The sequence below is a fragment of the Hibiscus syriacus genome, unplaced genomic scaffold, assembly GCF_006381635.1.
Source record: "Hibiscus syriacus cultivar Baekdansim isolate YM2019G1 unplaced genomic scaffold, ASM638163v2 tig00000715_pilon, whole genome shotgun sequence".
Taxonomy (NCBI): Eukaryota; Viridiplantae; Streptophyta; class Magnoliopsida; order Malvales; family Malvaceae; genus Hibiscus; species Hibiscus syriacus.
The window spans coordinates 2462404-2477760 of NW_024061811.1; the positions used below are offsets into that span (position 1 = coordinate 2462404).

Sequence of the window (15357 nt, forward strand, 5' to 3'; positions counted from 1 at the left end):
TTTCTACCTTCCATGGTGGTTGATGCTTCACAACATAGAGCATCTCCATCATCTGAAGTGTTTGCGGTATTACCTTATGGATTGGATATTTTATTTAGACTCCAACAATCCTTCTTCAAGTGACCCTTCTTTCCATAGTTATAGCACTTTAAATTCTTCTTGCTTCTCGACTTTTATCTACAATGTTTGTGACTGCTGCTTTGGCCACGTTCTGTTGATTTTCCTCTCATCGTTGTCAACGTTTCTGCTTGTTGCAGATTTACTTGTATGTCTTCCTTATTCTTGCATCGATTTTCTTCTTGTAGAACAGCTGTTGCAACGTCATCGAAGACTAGACTGGTTACATTACTGTTTGTCAAGTTGATGATGAGCTGATCATACGAATCAGGTAGACTTTGAAGTAGAAGTTCAGCACGTTCTTGTTCTCCTATTGTACATCTTAAGGATGTAAGCTGAGAAAATAAAGTGTTCAGTGTGTTTAAGTGCTCTGTCACTTAAGTAGATTCTGGCATACAGAGAGTGTACAATTTCCTCTTAAATAAAATTTTATTGTGCAATGATGTGGCCTCGTACAATTTGGTGAGATGATCCCATATCTCCTTAGCTGTTTTCTTCTCCTCGATGGTTGACAATACTTCATCTGCTAATGCTAGATGAAAGTTTGCCATAACATTCCCGTCCATCTCGATCCATTTGTTGTAATCTGTGAAATCTACCGGCCTTTCACTAATAGCTGCTAGACAACCGTCTTTCCTCAGGATAACCTTCATCTTCAATTTCCACAATGAGAAATTTCTCCCATTGAATTTTTCAATATCAAATTTCGTTGCCATAGCTTCTATTACGGATAGCTCTCACTATTTCAGTATCGTGAATAGTTCTCTGGAACCTTCAAAGAATGGGTAATACCTTTTTACTTTCTTATATTGGAGGATCCACCTTTTGGTGGCAACCACAAAGACAATAAGCAGATATTACACACTCAAATCTGGCTCGGATACCAATTGTTGCGGAAGACGGCTATCAGATATAGCAAAATTGTAACTGATAATTTGAGAAAATAAAAATGAAGATAAAAGAGACACAAAATTTACATGGAAAATCCCTAAATAATATAGGGTAAAAACCACGGGCAACGGTAGAAAAATTTCACTATGAGAAAATAGGAATTACAACTTCTCTCGATCTACCAAGGAGAAAACAATGATAATTCTCTCTTGATAAAAAGGAGAAAACAACTCTCAAGAAACTCTCTAAGTTCTCTAGTAGTGGGAGAAAGCTAGAATGATTTGGGATGGTTTTGAAGCTAAATGAACTAGAGTATTTATAGTTGAAGCTTAAGGACTAATTTGTAAATACCTTAAATTACAATGACTAAAATTTAAGATTTTACCATTTTTTTCAACAAAATCTACACCGCCCTCTTTTTTTAATTCATTTCCTTATTTTGTTTTCTCATGCACTATCTGTGCACGTGCCTCAATTTTCAACAAGAATGACATGCTCATAACAATAAAGTTGTATATTAAAATTTAGATTAATTATTTATGACTCATTTGTGTGTTGTTTATTTATAAATTATAAATTCAATTATTAAATGTTCACATCACTAATATTTATAATATTTGAATTCTCGATCATAAGAAATAATAAATTCTTTACTACTAGATTAACTTGATTCGTGTATACTCATTATATAATATTAACTGTTTTTATTTTTGTAAAAAAAAACTATAAAAGAGGGAAATAAATTTGATTATTTGACCTTTTTGAATAATTAATTATCCCAAAAGATTGCTGAACTAATTACCGGAGAAATCTAAAATTTGATGTTTTAAATTATTTTGTATTTCAAAAAGCAATCATATATAATAAATTTCAGTAATACCCTTTGCCCTTCCCTTGCTAAATATATTGCTCCTTTGTCAGTTTGTCACACTCTTTTATATTAATATAATAATCCCACTTAGTTCTCTACCTTTGATCTTCCTTTCACTGTCCTTCCAAGGTACGCTACAGTCTACACTGCCCCCCTTCTTTTTTCTCTGTAAATAATTTCATTTTTTAAAGTTTCATGAAAGAACGTATGATCCTCGTTGCGTGGTTTATTTATTTGCTTTCGTTGTTTAATTTTTCCAGATCCAAACTAGCAATCGGAACTGGACACTAGATTATAAAAATCAATTGATAAAGTGATTTATTTTATTGTTTCTTTGCAGCGAAACCGAAAAATGGGGCAGATTCAATACTCAGAGAAGTACTTCGATGATACTTATGAGTACAGGTCGAACTTAATTTCATCTTGATTTTTGCTATGTTTAATCTTTCCTTCATTCTGTTTGAAGTTCCTGAATGTTGAGTTTTGTTTTGTTTTTTCCCCTTTTGTGGTGGTTTCTGTACAGGCATGTCGTTCTTCCTCCTGAAGTGGCCAAACTTCTTCCCAAGAATCGCCTCCTCTCTGAAGTATGTTTGTTTTGTTAGTTCTTTGCGCGTCTTTTTAAAGCATTCTTGTTTATCTTATTAAATTGGTTTTAATGGCTTCTTAATTTAAGAATTAATTTCTTGTCAGAAATAGTTTGCTTAGTTCGTCGTTCATTTATGAAATAGATTATTAATAACGATAATTTATGAGTTTTGAGTAGTGCTGTAAATGAGACCAGACAGATCGCTAGGGCGGTAAATGAGACGAGACAGATCGCGAGCTACTCGAGATTGACTCGGTCAAGGCTCGGTAAATACTCGGATCGAATGGACTCGACTTGAACTCGAGCTCGACTCGAATTCTTAACGAGCTGAAATGAGCTACTTGATACTCGACTCGAAAAGATCGTGAGCAGCTCGAAATAATATTAACATTTATGTGTTGATTCGTTTTTAAAAATACAATAAGACTTTCATGTATTTAAGGTTCAGGTTCGAGTTTGAGTTTGAGGATTCAATCCTGTTAAGTTTAAGAATTTTTTTTTATTTCGAGCTTTTTCGAGCTGCTTACGAGTTTCAGTTCAGGATTTCGAGTTCGAGTCGAGCTTAAAAATTTTAAGCTCGCGAGTTTTCGAGTCGAGTAGAGCTCGACTCGGCTCGTTTACACCCCTAGTTTTGAGTTTGTATGTGCATGATTTATGCCAATGTGAATAACTGCCTCGCAATGGAGCAACTCATCGCATTCACTAAGTTTTTTGTACCTATTTTCCATCTTATCTAAGTACTTGTTTCATGAACGTAAACTGTTGCCCTGAAGGCAGGGGCAAAGCCAGAAAACATTTTACTAGGGATCGATATTGAATTGTAAATTTTCTGGGGCAAAGCCAGTAAATCTTAACTTGTTTGTGACCATACTTGTTGAAATGCATAACTTCAGAGTTCTCGTCTTTCCAATTCTTGTTCTATTGGATATAGTATACTTCTGCCACTAGGTTTTTGAAGTATGAATTGGATGCTTGAACTACAAAGGCACACAAATTTGTGTTGTACTGGAGCATGAGTAGTTGACTTGTCCTGTCCATTGGCATGACTTTATATTTCTTGAATATATGAATCTTGTCTTATAGGACCAGATAGGTTTGTATCAATTGCCTTAGTTTTGAAGTATGATTCAATGAATAAACTAAGATTTTCAAGACATTATATATATGTATCTTGTTCACATGGGTCCATATTTCCTTTGTTTTGGGTCTAAAAGTATTGATGCTGTTTTGTCATCTGTTATAGTTGTTTTGGTTTTTCTAGGTTTGCATTAATTCTGATTTTGGTTCATTTTGCTCTGCCATTTTCATTTTGTAGAACGAATGGCGAGCTATTGGTGTACAGCAGAGTCGAGGTTGGGTCCATTATGCAATTCATCGCCCTGAACCACACATCATGCTCTTCAGGAGGCCTCTCAATTATCAGCAGCAACAGGAGAATCAGTCCCAGCAGAGCATTCTTGCTAAGTAATTATATAAGCATTTAGTATTCAAAAAATGGGTGAAAACCAAAAGTACTTTGTCAGTGTGTTTATTCCCTTCCTAAACAGTTTGAACAGTGAAGTGTTGTGGAATCACTGGATTGTTTTGTATTCTACTTTGGAGAATTCCAGGTCAGGCTTGGGTCTTGCTTTCTTTATCGACCTCCTAATGTCATTGGTACTCTGCTTCTTACTTTCTTGGCACGGATGAGTTTTATTTTCCTTGAATAAGGAATACTTTCTTAAAATATATTTTATAATTGTTTTACATTTCATATTTGAAGTTGGTAGTTGCTCTTCCAAATGATTTTGTTTTACAGCAGAATGAAGAACCCCAGTTTTTATCTATGATTCATCAACCTTGTGGTGAAGCTTGAAAGCTACAGCTGAGTCGGTTCTGATGTCCCATGATCCCATCTGTCCATGTTTCTTGCTCTTGGGCTTACATTGTCTGGTTAGTTGGTTGGATGAGGCTTATAAGTTTTGCTTGGTTCAACATAATTAAATTCTTCCAATAAGTTTTATATAAATATTTAATTTTTATGACTAGTACACTTTATTAACTTTTATTTATATATTTTATATTTTCCTATTCATTCTCCAAATAAGCTGGTTTTATTTAATCATAATAACAAGTTTAGATATTATTTGATAAAATGAAAAATTAAGTATTAAAAAAATCAAGTGTTGAATTTAAACTATACATTTATTTGATATTTGATAAAAATGTAAATATCTAATAGAATTATAATCTGTTAAACATAATTTTTTTAAAAAACACATAAAAAAAGAAATAAATAATAAAATAATAAATGTTGAAAGTATTTTATATTCGGGTAAAGTACATAAATGGTCTCCGATAATTGGTTATTATTTTATTGAGTCCATTGACTATTAAAATTTACAAAATGATCTATTGATTATAAGAATGTTTTTTTTAGTCAAATGACAATTAAAAGTTACAAAATGTTCACTCGACTGTTTAAAAGTTACAAAAGTTACAATATTATATTTTAATGATGTCTACTGGCATCGTCGTTGTTTTCAAGCACTGGCTTGACGACGTAATGTAAATGGAGATTCGATCCACAAAATACAACTAAAACGATTCTAAGAACATATTTTATAATAAACTGGTTAACAGATTAACGTTCATCTCAAATAACCGCCAATTTTTTAAAAGAAAAAGACGAGTTTAGAACATAGGAATAGTCGGGTAACCATTTTATAACTTTTAAGAATTACTCAATAAAGCAACTTCCTACAATCGGGGAATTATTTTATACATTTTAATAGTGAGATGACTCAACAAAGCAACATCTTATAGTCGAGGATCATTTGTGTACTTTACTTTTTAGAGAAAATAACCTCAGTGACCGAAAATGCCTTATAATATACAATTTTGACCAACTTTTTTTCGATTTGCCAAAATGACCAACAAAATCGCAATGCGATCTCTAAATTGCAACACGATCTCCAGTATCGCAAATCAGTTTCCAGATTCGCAACGCGATTTTGACTATCGCAACGCGAAAATACAAAATCGCAATGCAATTTTTCAAATTTACGTTAGTCAAAATTCGTTGCGATAGTCCAAGTCCGCGTTGCAATTTTCCAAATCGAAACGACTGGTGGTATTGCATTTGTTTATTAAGGATTTTCTCTAAAAAGATAGTATCCGCGCGGACGTGTCGAAGACACGTATTACCACGACCACGACCACGACCACGACCACGACCACGACCACGACCACGACACGACACGACACGACACGACACGACACGACACGACACGACACGACACGACCCGACCCGACCCGACCCGACCCGACCCGACCCGACCCGACCCGACCCGACCCGACCCGACCCGAGACGGGACGGCGGCGGCGGCGGTGCGCGAGAGTCCCCCTTGTTCTCTTCCACTCAACAAGAAAGTGGGAAATCCAAGCCTTAAATATCCATTCCCAATAGTGTTTCCAATACTATGTGGGATTGAGCATTGCAAACACTTGAGAATCTTTTACACTATCGCAACACATTCTTTATTGTTTCAAACTAAGATCTTACAAATGGCTTGGGAATCTTTTACACTATCGCAAACATTCTTTATTGTCAAACTCCACGTGAATTTGGAATAGTTAAAATGTAAACTTATTTTGGATTTTTCACTATCGCAACACTTTTTCACTATCGCAACAACACGTTTTTCAAACTCTCGCAACACATTTTAACTATCGCAACAACACATTTTAACTATCGTAACAACACATTTTTCAAACTCTCGCAACACATTTTAACTATCGCAACACATTTTAACTATCGCAACATATTTTTCAAAATCGCGTTGCGAATCTGGATATTCGCATTGCGAATTTGAAAACTGAGTTGAAAAATTAGAGTTCGCGTTGCGATTTTGTTGGTCATCTTGGCAAATCGAAAAAAATTGGTTAAAATCGTATATTATAAGGCATTTTCGGTCACTGAGGTTATTTTCTCTACTTTTTATATTAATTTATAAATAGATCTTTATCTATTTAATAACGACATGAACATTTTTTCCCTCTTACTTACTAGGTTTAGTGAAAATTTTTAATAAGATTATACAAATGTTTTTATCTGTGTATGATTTTCTTATATCAATCATACTATTACCTTTCAAAAAATAATAAGAGTCAAGTGAAAATCTAAATTAAATTTTAAGTGGAGATAATACATTTCGTAGATTAAATTAAATGGATTGAAAATCTGATCTAACTTAATCTATTCTATGACCACCTCTAATCGAGACAATAATGGGCTGAGTCGACTACTGTGTGATGCCGCCGTGCCGATGGATTTAGGAGTAATCAGTAATGAACGCAAACAATCGCGCGAAGGCCTTTTCTAAACATTTTCACTAAAATACACTACAATCAAAGACAAAAAAATCAAGCTTTGCTATAGGCTCAAATTTTCACAAAACATGCAACTACGTTTTTTTATTTCATCTAGTCTCTGACAAACGTTAATAATAAATCTTAACACTATAATTAAAAATATCATTTATTCATGATTATTCTAAATATATTGTATTATAAAATTTAGGAGCGGTTATATATAGTATTGATTGAACAAATATTCTAACAAGAGATTCATGAGATAAAATCTGTTCTTCATGGGACAGTGAGATAAATATAATTTTCAATTTGATTTCCTAAAAAATAAATATATCATATTATTTAACAATGAGAATTATTTAACTTTGAATGCAATTTGATTCATGCATATTGATGATACATCAAAAAAAAACGTAATGGAACATATCAATTAGATTGATTATACGATCGGGCCATGTTTATTGTTCGAAATATTGATGATACATATCCACAACAAAGACTAATTTACTGGGTTAAAGAGTCAACCCACACCTTTCCACGTAATGGAACTCGCGCGCCAGAGAAATAAAAATACAGTCGGAACTTTCGTTTTCCTTCCTCGCGGAATATCAAATTAAATCGCTCATTTCTTTATCTAATGCATTATGTAGGCCGAAGTCTCCGGGGCCCACGCTAACGCGCGAGTTTCATCTCCTTTTCCTCTTAAAGGGTAAAAACCGCGCAACAACTTTGGGCAGTCGCTTTTCTCTCCTTTAAAATAAACCCCCCCACGCTTCTCGGTCCTGCTTAGCATCTGAATCCAATTCAAACCAAGCCAACGCCGATTCCGTTGAGCTATGTCGACGCAGTCGGGGCAAGGAAATCTAAACAAATTGACACAGCAGCTGAACTTATCTAGTGCAGATCAGCAGTTGAGCTCTCAATCTCCAGCGCCTTACGTTGTAAATATGGACGCCAGTTCTGTGGCATCCGAGGAATGTTCCACTGAAAATTGGGGATTTAATTTGTCTACCGATTATATCCGCCAGTTGACTCTTTCCAAACTTTTTGACGACGACGACGCCGAGTTGATCCGGCTAGAATTTGGATCTATGGCGCAAACTAGAGGTATGAATCCGAATTGGGAATCATCTTCAACACCCACGCCGGCGCTGGAAGATGGAGAAGGTATTCCTAATGCTAACGTATTTCCACAGCGCTTCAATTCTCATCACAACTCTGAAGGAGACGTTGATGATGGTGCTCAGAGTTTCGAACCCGACCAGGATCTCACTGAAGAAGCTTCAAGGGTAACACCAATGGAAAATGTAGGAGCCATCTGGACAAAGCAGGGACACCATCTCAAGCTTGCATTGGAAAGAAGCGAAAGGCTAGCCAACGGATCATCCTCGGAAAAGAGCAAGAACTTGAAAGAATGCAGAAAAAAAGAGATGCGGATAAGAAGTATCGAGCGGACATTAGGGTAAATGAAATCTCTCTATTAAATATCTCCAATTTCCATACACAAGTACTAAACTTTTGTTTTCTTTTACTATTTACAAATGAAGAGGGAGTTAAACGAGCTTAGGAGGATGAAGCCTGAGTACGATAGAGTAATGGAAGTTGTTTCCAGATTTGAGGGGATTGATGAAATGGAGTGACAGATTAATCACATGAACTCTGAGTTACGTAGAATACAACAGAAAGAGGTGGATTATGATATATCTCGGCGTTTATTTGAAACCGAGATGAATCGATTAGAGCAAATGAAGTCAAAGTATGGGGGAATTGATGAAATGGAGTGTATGTTGGATAGATTCATGCGCATGGAAGCTGAGTCCCATAAACTAAATCAAATAAGATCAAAGTTGGGAATTGAGGAAACAGAATCCATAGTGCAAAAATTCAAGGAAATGGAGGAGGAGTTACGTAGATTCGACCAAATAAAGTCATTATTTGGCGGAATAGATGAAATTGAGGCCGGAGTCAATAGGCTAAAGAAAATGGAGTTAGAGTTGGAAAGGCATAAGCACATGGTGAACAAAAACCAACTTGAACCCTTTCATACATATACTGATGGTCCACAGGTATGTTTCTCTTCACTTGCATATATCCATCTCACACACATTCAATCTGTGTCATTATTCTACCACACATGTTTTAGAGGGAAAGCATGGTTCTTCTTTGACGCGTACTAGGGCTTAAACTTGTCTTCCGTTTTCATATTGGAAAACAAGTACGGCTTCTGAATTAATTTTGCATGCACTCCTATTTCGGTTGTCTGGATGTTTACTTCTTATATAAAACCTCCGAAATGCCATCTTACTGCTGCTACACTGCCAACAAACGCCTCCATATAACCTAAAAAAACCAAGTCATATACGATCAAAAAACGGGTTTCGTCAAAGGGAAACTAGAATATATATATATATATATATAGGAGAAGTGGGGCTGGGGACCATAATTTATTTATAGGCTAAATATATGTTGTATTGTTGTTTTTTATTACTATTATTGTTTTATTAGTTTTGTACTTAAAATTAAAAAAATGATTTATTATATGGTAAGAAAAAATTTTAAAATTCACACCTCATTCGTCTAAAAGTTTCTTATTTAGCAGCTTAAAAATATATGAGAAAGATCAAAATATTTGGAGCAACCAAAAACACATCCTGCGGTCAAATTTCAAAGTCGTCGTTCAATTTGTAATCACGTTCTCTATTCAATATGTATATTGTACTCGGATATTTTATGATCTAACATCATCTCCAACAAACATAAAATTCTCAACTGATAAAAATAAATAAATAAATAAACAAAAAACAAATACTAAATTTAGCATCTACTTATCACTCTCCTAGAAAAGCACTACAGATTGTTTTACTTTTACTTTTTATCACTTTTTTTTTGGATAATTACTTTTTATCACATTTTCAAGACAAAACCATGTAAACGTGTCAAATCACTTTGAATTCCCAAATTTTATACATCTTACTTCTTAGTTGAACTGTTCGCACGTAACAATATTAAATCGGAAGAATGGTCTTCTGCAAAAAGAATAAGTTTGATTAAAATACAAGTTAGATTTATCATTCAAGATGTAACAATGTTGAATTATTGAGGGTCCTAGGTAGTTAATAGGAAGTGTTCCCTCTTTAGATTTTGAGTTCAAATAATTGAGTCTATAGAGTGTCTAAGTATTATCAATAATTAAAAAAATTATAAATAAATAATACTTTGTAATCACCTTATATTATCAAAATCCTATGTAATAATATTGTGGTACACTTCCTATATTTATTATATTATTTTTGTTTTCTTTTAAACCATACAACTCTCTTGACTTGGCCTCCCATAAAATTTTGGTTGCATTTATCCGTTAATAGTTTGGAAAACGCAATATACAGGAAAGGCTCAGATCGCAGTTATTGGACTTGAATGGCGACTCTGACAATGTAAGGTTCATGCGTTACACCTCGTGGTTTTTCTTTTTTCTTTCTCTTGGATTCAACTAATTTGTTTTCTTTTCTGTCTTCCCCAACTTATATTAATGCTTCAGGTGTCATATCAGTGTGGGCTTAATCTAATTTCATTTGCCACTGAAAGCGGGGCCACACCTGACATGCAGTACCTGATATTCCTTTATATCAATTAGTCTATGACGTTTTTTCTTAAAAATCATCGGTAATTGATATATTTATCGATCTAACATCGATCAGATTATATTTCTCGATTTAACACTCGTAGCAGTAAAGTACGTCTATTGACTCGCGCTATACGCTGATTTGACACTACGTGGAGTATAGTGCGTCCCTGCTCCGCGTTATACATATTTATCCGACACATGGGGTCTAGCGCGATGCAGGGGTCGCGCTATAACTTTAATTACACGGTCGTTCACACCTCACACTTCTCTATAAATACCTCATTCTCAATCACTTTCATCACACCAAATTCTCTCAAATACTCTCTCGTTTAAGGTATATTTTATAATATTTTTAATATTATGTATTTAATTTATTTAAGTATTTTATTTTATTTAATATTTTACTAATATAAGTTTTTTTTGCAGATATATAATGGAAGGCGGTCTACTACGCTTAGATGGAAATCATATATCTCGACACTTTGCTGATACAGTAACATTTTAACGTTTTAATTTAATTTAATTTAATTTATTAGTAATAATTTGTTGATTTATTTAATGCATGATTATTAGATTAAGAATTAATTTTTGTAATTATTTATTTTTAGGAGAATGACCGTATATTAGATCATTTTATTAGTAATCTTAAGTTAGTGATACTTAGTCGTGTCTTACCGTATTTAGTAGAGGCTGGATTTGGTTACATAGGTAGATATCAGGGTCACTGTAAGATAGAACCAGACCTTATTTCTGCTATAGTAGATCGGTGGAGGCCGGAGACCCACACATTCCATCTTCCTTATGGAGAGTGCACGATCACGCTTGAGGATGTTTCTATGCACCTGGGGCTTCCGGTGGATGGAGATGTGATATCAGGGATAGCTTTCGGTTCTTGGACTACTTTGTGCCAGGAATATCTAGGACGTGTCCAGGAAAATTTTATCGGAGGTAGGATACCGTTAAATTGGTTAGATGCCAATTTTCGGGAGTTGAGCTCAGACGCCTCTGAGGATGAGGTTAAGATGTATGCACGGGCATTCATATTGCAGTTGATAGGAGGGTTGATGATGCCGGACAAATCGCGCAACCTAGTTCACTGCATGTGGTTGCGACATCTTAGCGACTTTCGTCTCGCCGAATCATTTAGTTTTCGCTCGGCAGTTTTGGCTTTGCTACAGGGAGATGTGTGGAGCCATTGACTATAGGCGTAATGCTATCGGCGGATGTCTCCTACTGCTGCAGTCTTGGGCATGGTATCGATTGCCTTTTTTGTGTCCCGTTCTGAAGAACTCATTCGTATTTCCACTACTTTTGAGGTAATTATAAAACTGATTTTGTATATTAATAATTTTATACAGCGTATAATAAATTTTTTTCCTTGAATAGGTGGTCTACTGATAGGAAAAATCATCAGGAGCTACCTGATGATTTAGAAAAAATTAGGGTGCTAATTGATTAGAAGGCTGGCACACAGGTATGAATTTTAATATTTAAAAATCGATTTTAGATTTTAGTTATATAATTAGATTATTATTTTGATAAAAAAATTATATATTATTTGTTTTAGTTTGAATGGGTGACATATTCTACTGATGATGTGAGGGCGGTGATCCCACCTGAGTTGAGGGGTCCATCAGATGTTTGGATGGCGACGGTCCCTCTGATCTGTTATGCGATCGTCGAGTGGCACTCCACTGATCGCGTGCTCCGATAGTTTGGTTGTTTTCAACCAATTCTGGATGCACCGTGCAATATGGACGAGTTGCATAGCACAGATAGATGCGGCAAGACAAATACAGATTGGTTGGTGAGGCATCATGCGTGGGTCGTGTTGTGGGAGGATCGACATCGGCGTCTTCCCCGTAGAGAGCCCATTTTTTATGACCTCTTGATGGTTGCTGAGGGTTATTACGAGTGGTTCAACAGTAACGGGAAACTGTTTCTGCTTCCCGAGGATGCACGAGGGCAGACCTTTCCGCGACGTCGACAGAGACGTGATCCGACACAGCACCATCGTCCCCTAACTCGTGGACGGAGAGCAGGTGCTTCCGGTTCATCTTCAGCTACACCAGCAGGACCTTCACAGCAGCCATCGCAGCCATATATAATGACGTCATCGCCTTTCCATTACTAGATGTCGCCGCCGCCTTCACCTGGTTTTATGACCCCGTCGCCGCCACCGTCACAGATGATCCCTCCTGGAGGCTATTATAGGTCTATGTTTGTAGATCAGATTTGGGGGGTTCAACCTCATTACCCATGGCCGTAGTACATACACCTCCTGTACAGTTTTCACACTCAGCGATGTCTGGGTTTTATGAGTTTTCCCAGTTTTCGCAGGCAGGTGGGATAGTCAGTCATACACCTCCAGAGTCCTTATTCTATGGAGGTGTTTCATCGTCATCAGCTCCTCATCAACCTAATGTACCTGCTCAGGACGACGACGACGACGATGATGGTGATGATGATGACAGCGAGGAGTCAAAACAAGTGATACGAATAAATCCTCCTCGAGACCGACAGTCACTGCCTTGTGGAACACATTCGCGTCGCAGGCATCGATAGATTTTGTTTTTTATTATATTTGTATTTACTTTATTTTTTTAAATTGTAATTTTTTATTATTTAATTTAATACTTAATTTATTTTGTTAAATTTGTTGGACTTTTTTTAATATATTTCAGTTTATTTTGTTTATTACAATTTAATATCGGTTATTGTAATTTGGTTATCATTTACCATTTAATACTTATTGTAAGTTTGTTGTATTTAAAATTATATTCAAATATCAAATTGTTATTAGTTTAATAAATTTAATTATTGTGTTCATTTTTTTAATCTTCATCATCGATTATCGAATGACATTAACTTGAAGTAAATGCAAATTAAAGTACAAGAATTATTATTTGATAAACAAATACATCATTTCCTCATCAATTGTTACTTAATGACAACAGAAGTGGATATGTTTTTCTAGTGTGTCTTGGGTTTTTACAATTCCCACATCTTCTGTCTTGTCTAGATCTTTCTCGAATATCCATATCGCAATGAATTCGATTGGATTTTGGACGACCACACTCCCTCAATAAACTCGGATTTGGTGCAATAGGAAGCCAATCTTGAACCTCATCAGGGTCTTTGTCATTACCTATAGGTGGAAACTCAAATTCGTATACCTTAAAAACTTCAGATAGTAGGTATATGGGATCCACAAAATGGTTATAGTCTTGACGTCTATGCGAGCAAGTTGCTATCACATGAGAGCATGGATACTTCAGAGCTTGAAAAACCCACAGTAGCACGTTCTGTCCCTTAGATTTACTCTTAACGACACAGCTTGAATCCCTTGAAGAGGTCGCGGTAACTCTGTGACACGAAACATTTCATGCCTTCTAGAGAAGCTTGTTACAGACATTCCATTTGATGCAACAATTTTTTTCTGTAGATCTGCAACTAATCTAGGGTGATAGACATGACCGTCTTGCATCCAGGTTTGAGCTTGTCCCTCGAGCTTTGCAAAAAAGCGCCCCCAAACAAAAATATGTAGTTTTTACCAAAGCCGCTACAGGTAAGTGACGTGCACCCTTTAAGGTTGAATTGATTGCCTCAGCCAAGTTGGTCGTCATGTGTTCATATCGATATCCACCATTATATGCGTTCATCCACATTTCTTTATCGATGACATTCTTCTACTACTTCCAACATGAATATTCCTCGAAATCTTCGTTATCAGCTCCTCAAGAGTTATGTTTCTCTTGAATGATATTTTAACATGCTCATTTGATACGAAAACAATGCCGGTTTCATCTTCTCGAATTTCACCATCATAATAAACAATAGCTGAAAGTCGCGTCATTCTTTGAGTTTAAAAGTGCGGCAATATTATATCTGCAAAAAAAATAACAAAAACAAATCTGATTAAATAAATTATATATGAACGAAAATATAACACAATAAATTTTTACACATCAACGTAAATAATTTAAATAATATAATTTTATATTATTACCTTCACCGTAAAACTATTTCGACGTATACTCTCGCTTTTCAATTTTACAAACATAAAAATTAATTGAAAATAATTAGTATAATATTTTTTCAAATAATCATAATAAATAATAAGTATAATAAAAAAATTTATAACAAAATTACCTTATAACGAAAAATCGCACGAACTTCTAAACTAAATATGAGAAGATTGTCAAAATTATTGAGTCGTTGACAGAATTATTGTATTAATTTATAAGTTGAGAGGAGAGATATGAGGAATATAACCGGGGGAGGAGGGTATATATAGCCATACAAGGCGCGATACCTGGACCGCGGTATATGTAATTATGGTATAGCACGGATCAAGGTCCGCGCTCAATATAATTGTGTAGATATAGCGCGGAGCAGGGGGCGCGCTATAGCCACGTGTAACCCAGTCAGCGTATAGCGCGGTACAGGGGGAGCGCTTTACTGCTATGGGTGTTAGATCGGGAAATATAATCTGACCGTGTTAGATCGATAAATATATCAATTACCGGTGATATTTCAGAAAAAACGCCTCTATCTCTACCTCTCATTTCTACTATGAAGAATTTTTATCTTTTTTTATGGTGAAGCAGTAATTTATCTGTAGTATTATCTTTACATTACCATCAATTCTACTTTATTCATAATATTTAACTATTAGTATATTTATTTATCTAATTTCAATATATTTTTATTTATCTTACAATTTAATCTACTTGAATATAAAATATTATGTTTAATTTTTATTTTATTAGATAAAAATTACAATAAAAAACATAAAATATATAATAAGAGAAAATAATATAACAAAAAAAAAGTAAAAAGAAAACCAAATATAATAAATAACAAAATATTAATAATAATAGTTCAACTACAGTATAATTTTATATATAGAAC

At 35.0% G+C, this 15357-nt stretch overlaps 2 protein-coding genes across 3 annotated transcripts; both read left to right on the forward strand.

Annotated features, from left to right (window-relative positions):
* The first annotated feature begins 1941 nt into the window (after nt 1–1941).
* On the forward strand, nt 1942–3953 carry LOC120210153 (cyclin-dependent kinases regulatory subunit 1-like). The gene is made up of 4 exons (XM_039208949.1): nt 1942–2008; nt 2220–2284; nt 2403–2463; nt 3781–3953. The coding sequence occupies exons 2-4, from the start codon at nt 2232–2234 to the stop codon at nt 3931–3933; spliced, it is 267 nt and encodes an 88-aa protein (XP_039064880.1). The 5' UTR covers nt 1942–2008; nt 2220–2231; the 3' UTR covers nt 3934–3953.
* Nucleotides 3954–7574: 3621 nt separating this feature from the next.
* Nucleotides 7575–10714, forward strand: LOC120210163. Of its 2 annotated transcripts, XR_005524478.1 has the most exons (4): nt 7575–8280; nt 8366–8884; nt 10205–10252; nt 10357–10714. XR_005524478.1 is itself a non-coding variant. In XM_039208958.1 (2 exons), the coding sequence occupies exons 1-2, from the start codon at nt 7655–7657 to the stop codon at nt 8373–8375; spliced, it is 636 nt and encodes a 211-aa protein (XP_039064889.1). In that variant the 5' UTR covers nt 7575–7654; the 3' UTR covers nt 8376–8955. The 2 variants fall into 2 exon arrangements, 1 of the variants encoding a protein (XP_039064889.1); XM_039208958.1 differs by lacking the exons at nt 10205–10252; nt 10357–10714 and having other exon boundaries at nt 8366–8955.
* Nucleotides 10715–15357: the final 4643 nt, after the last annotated feature.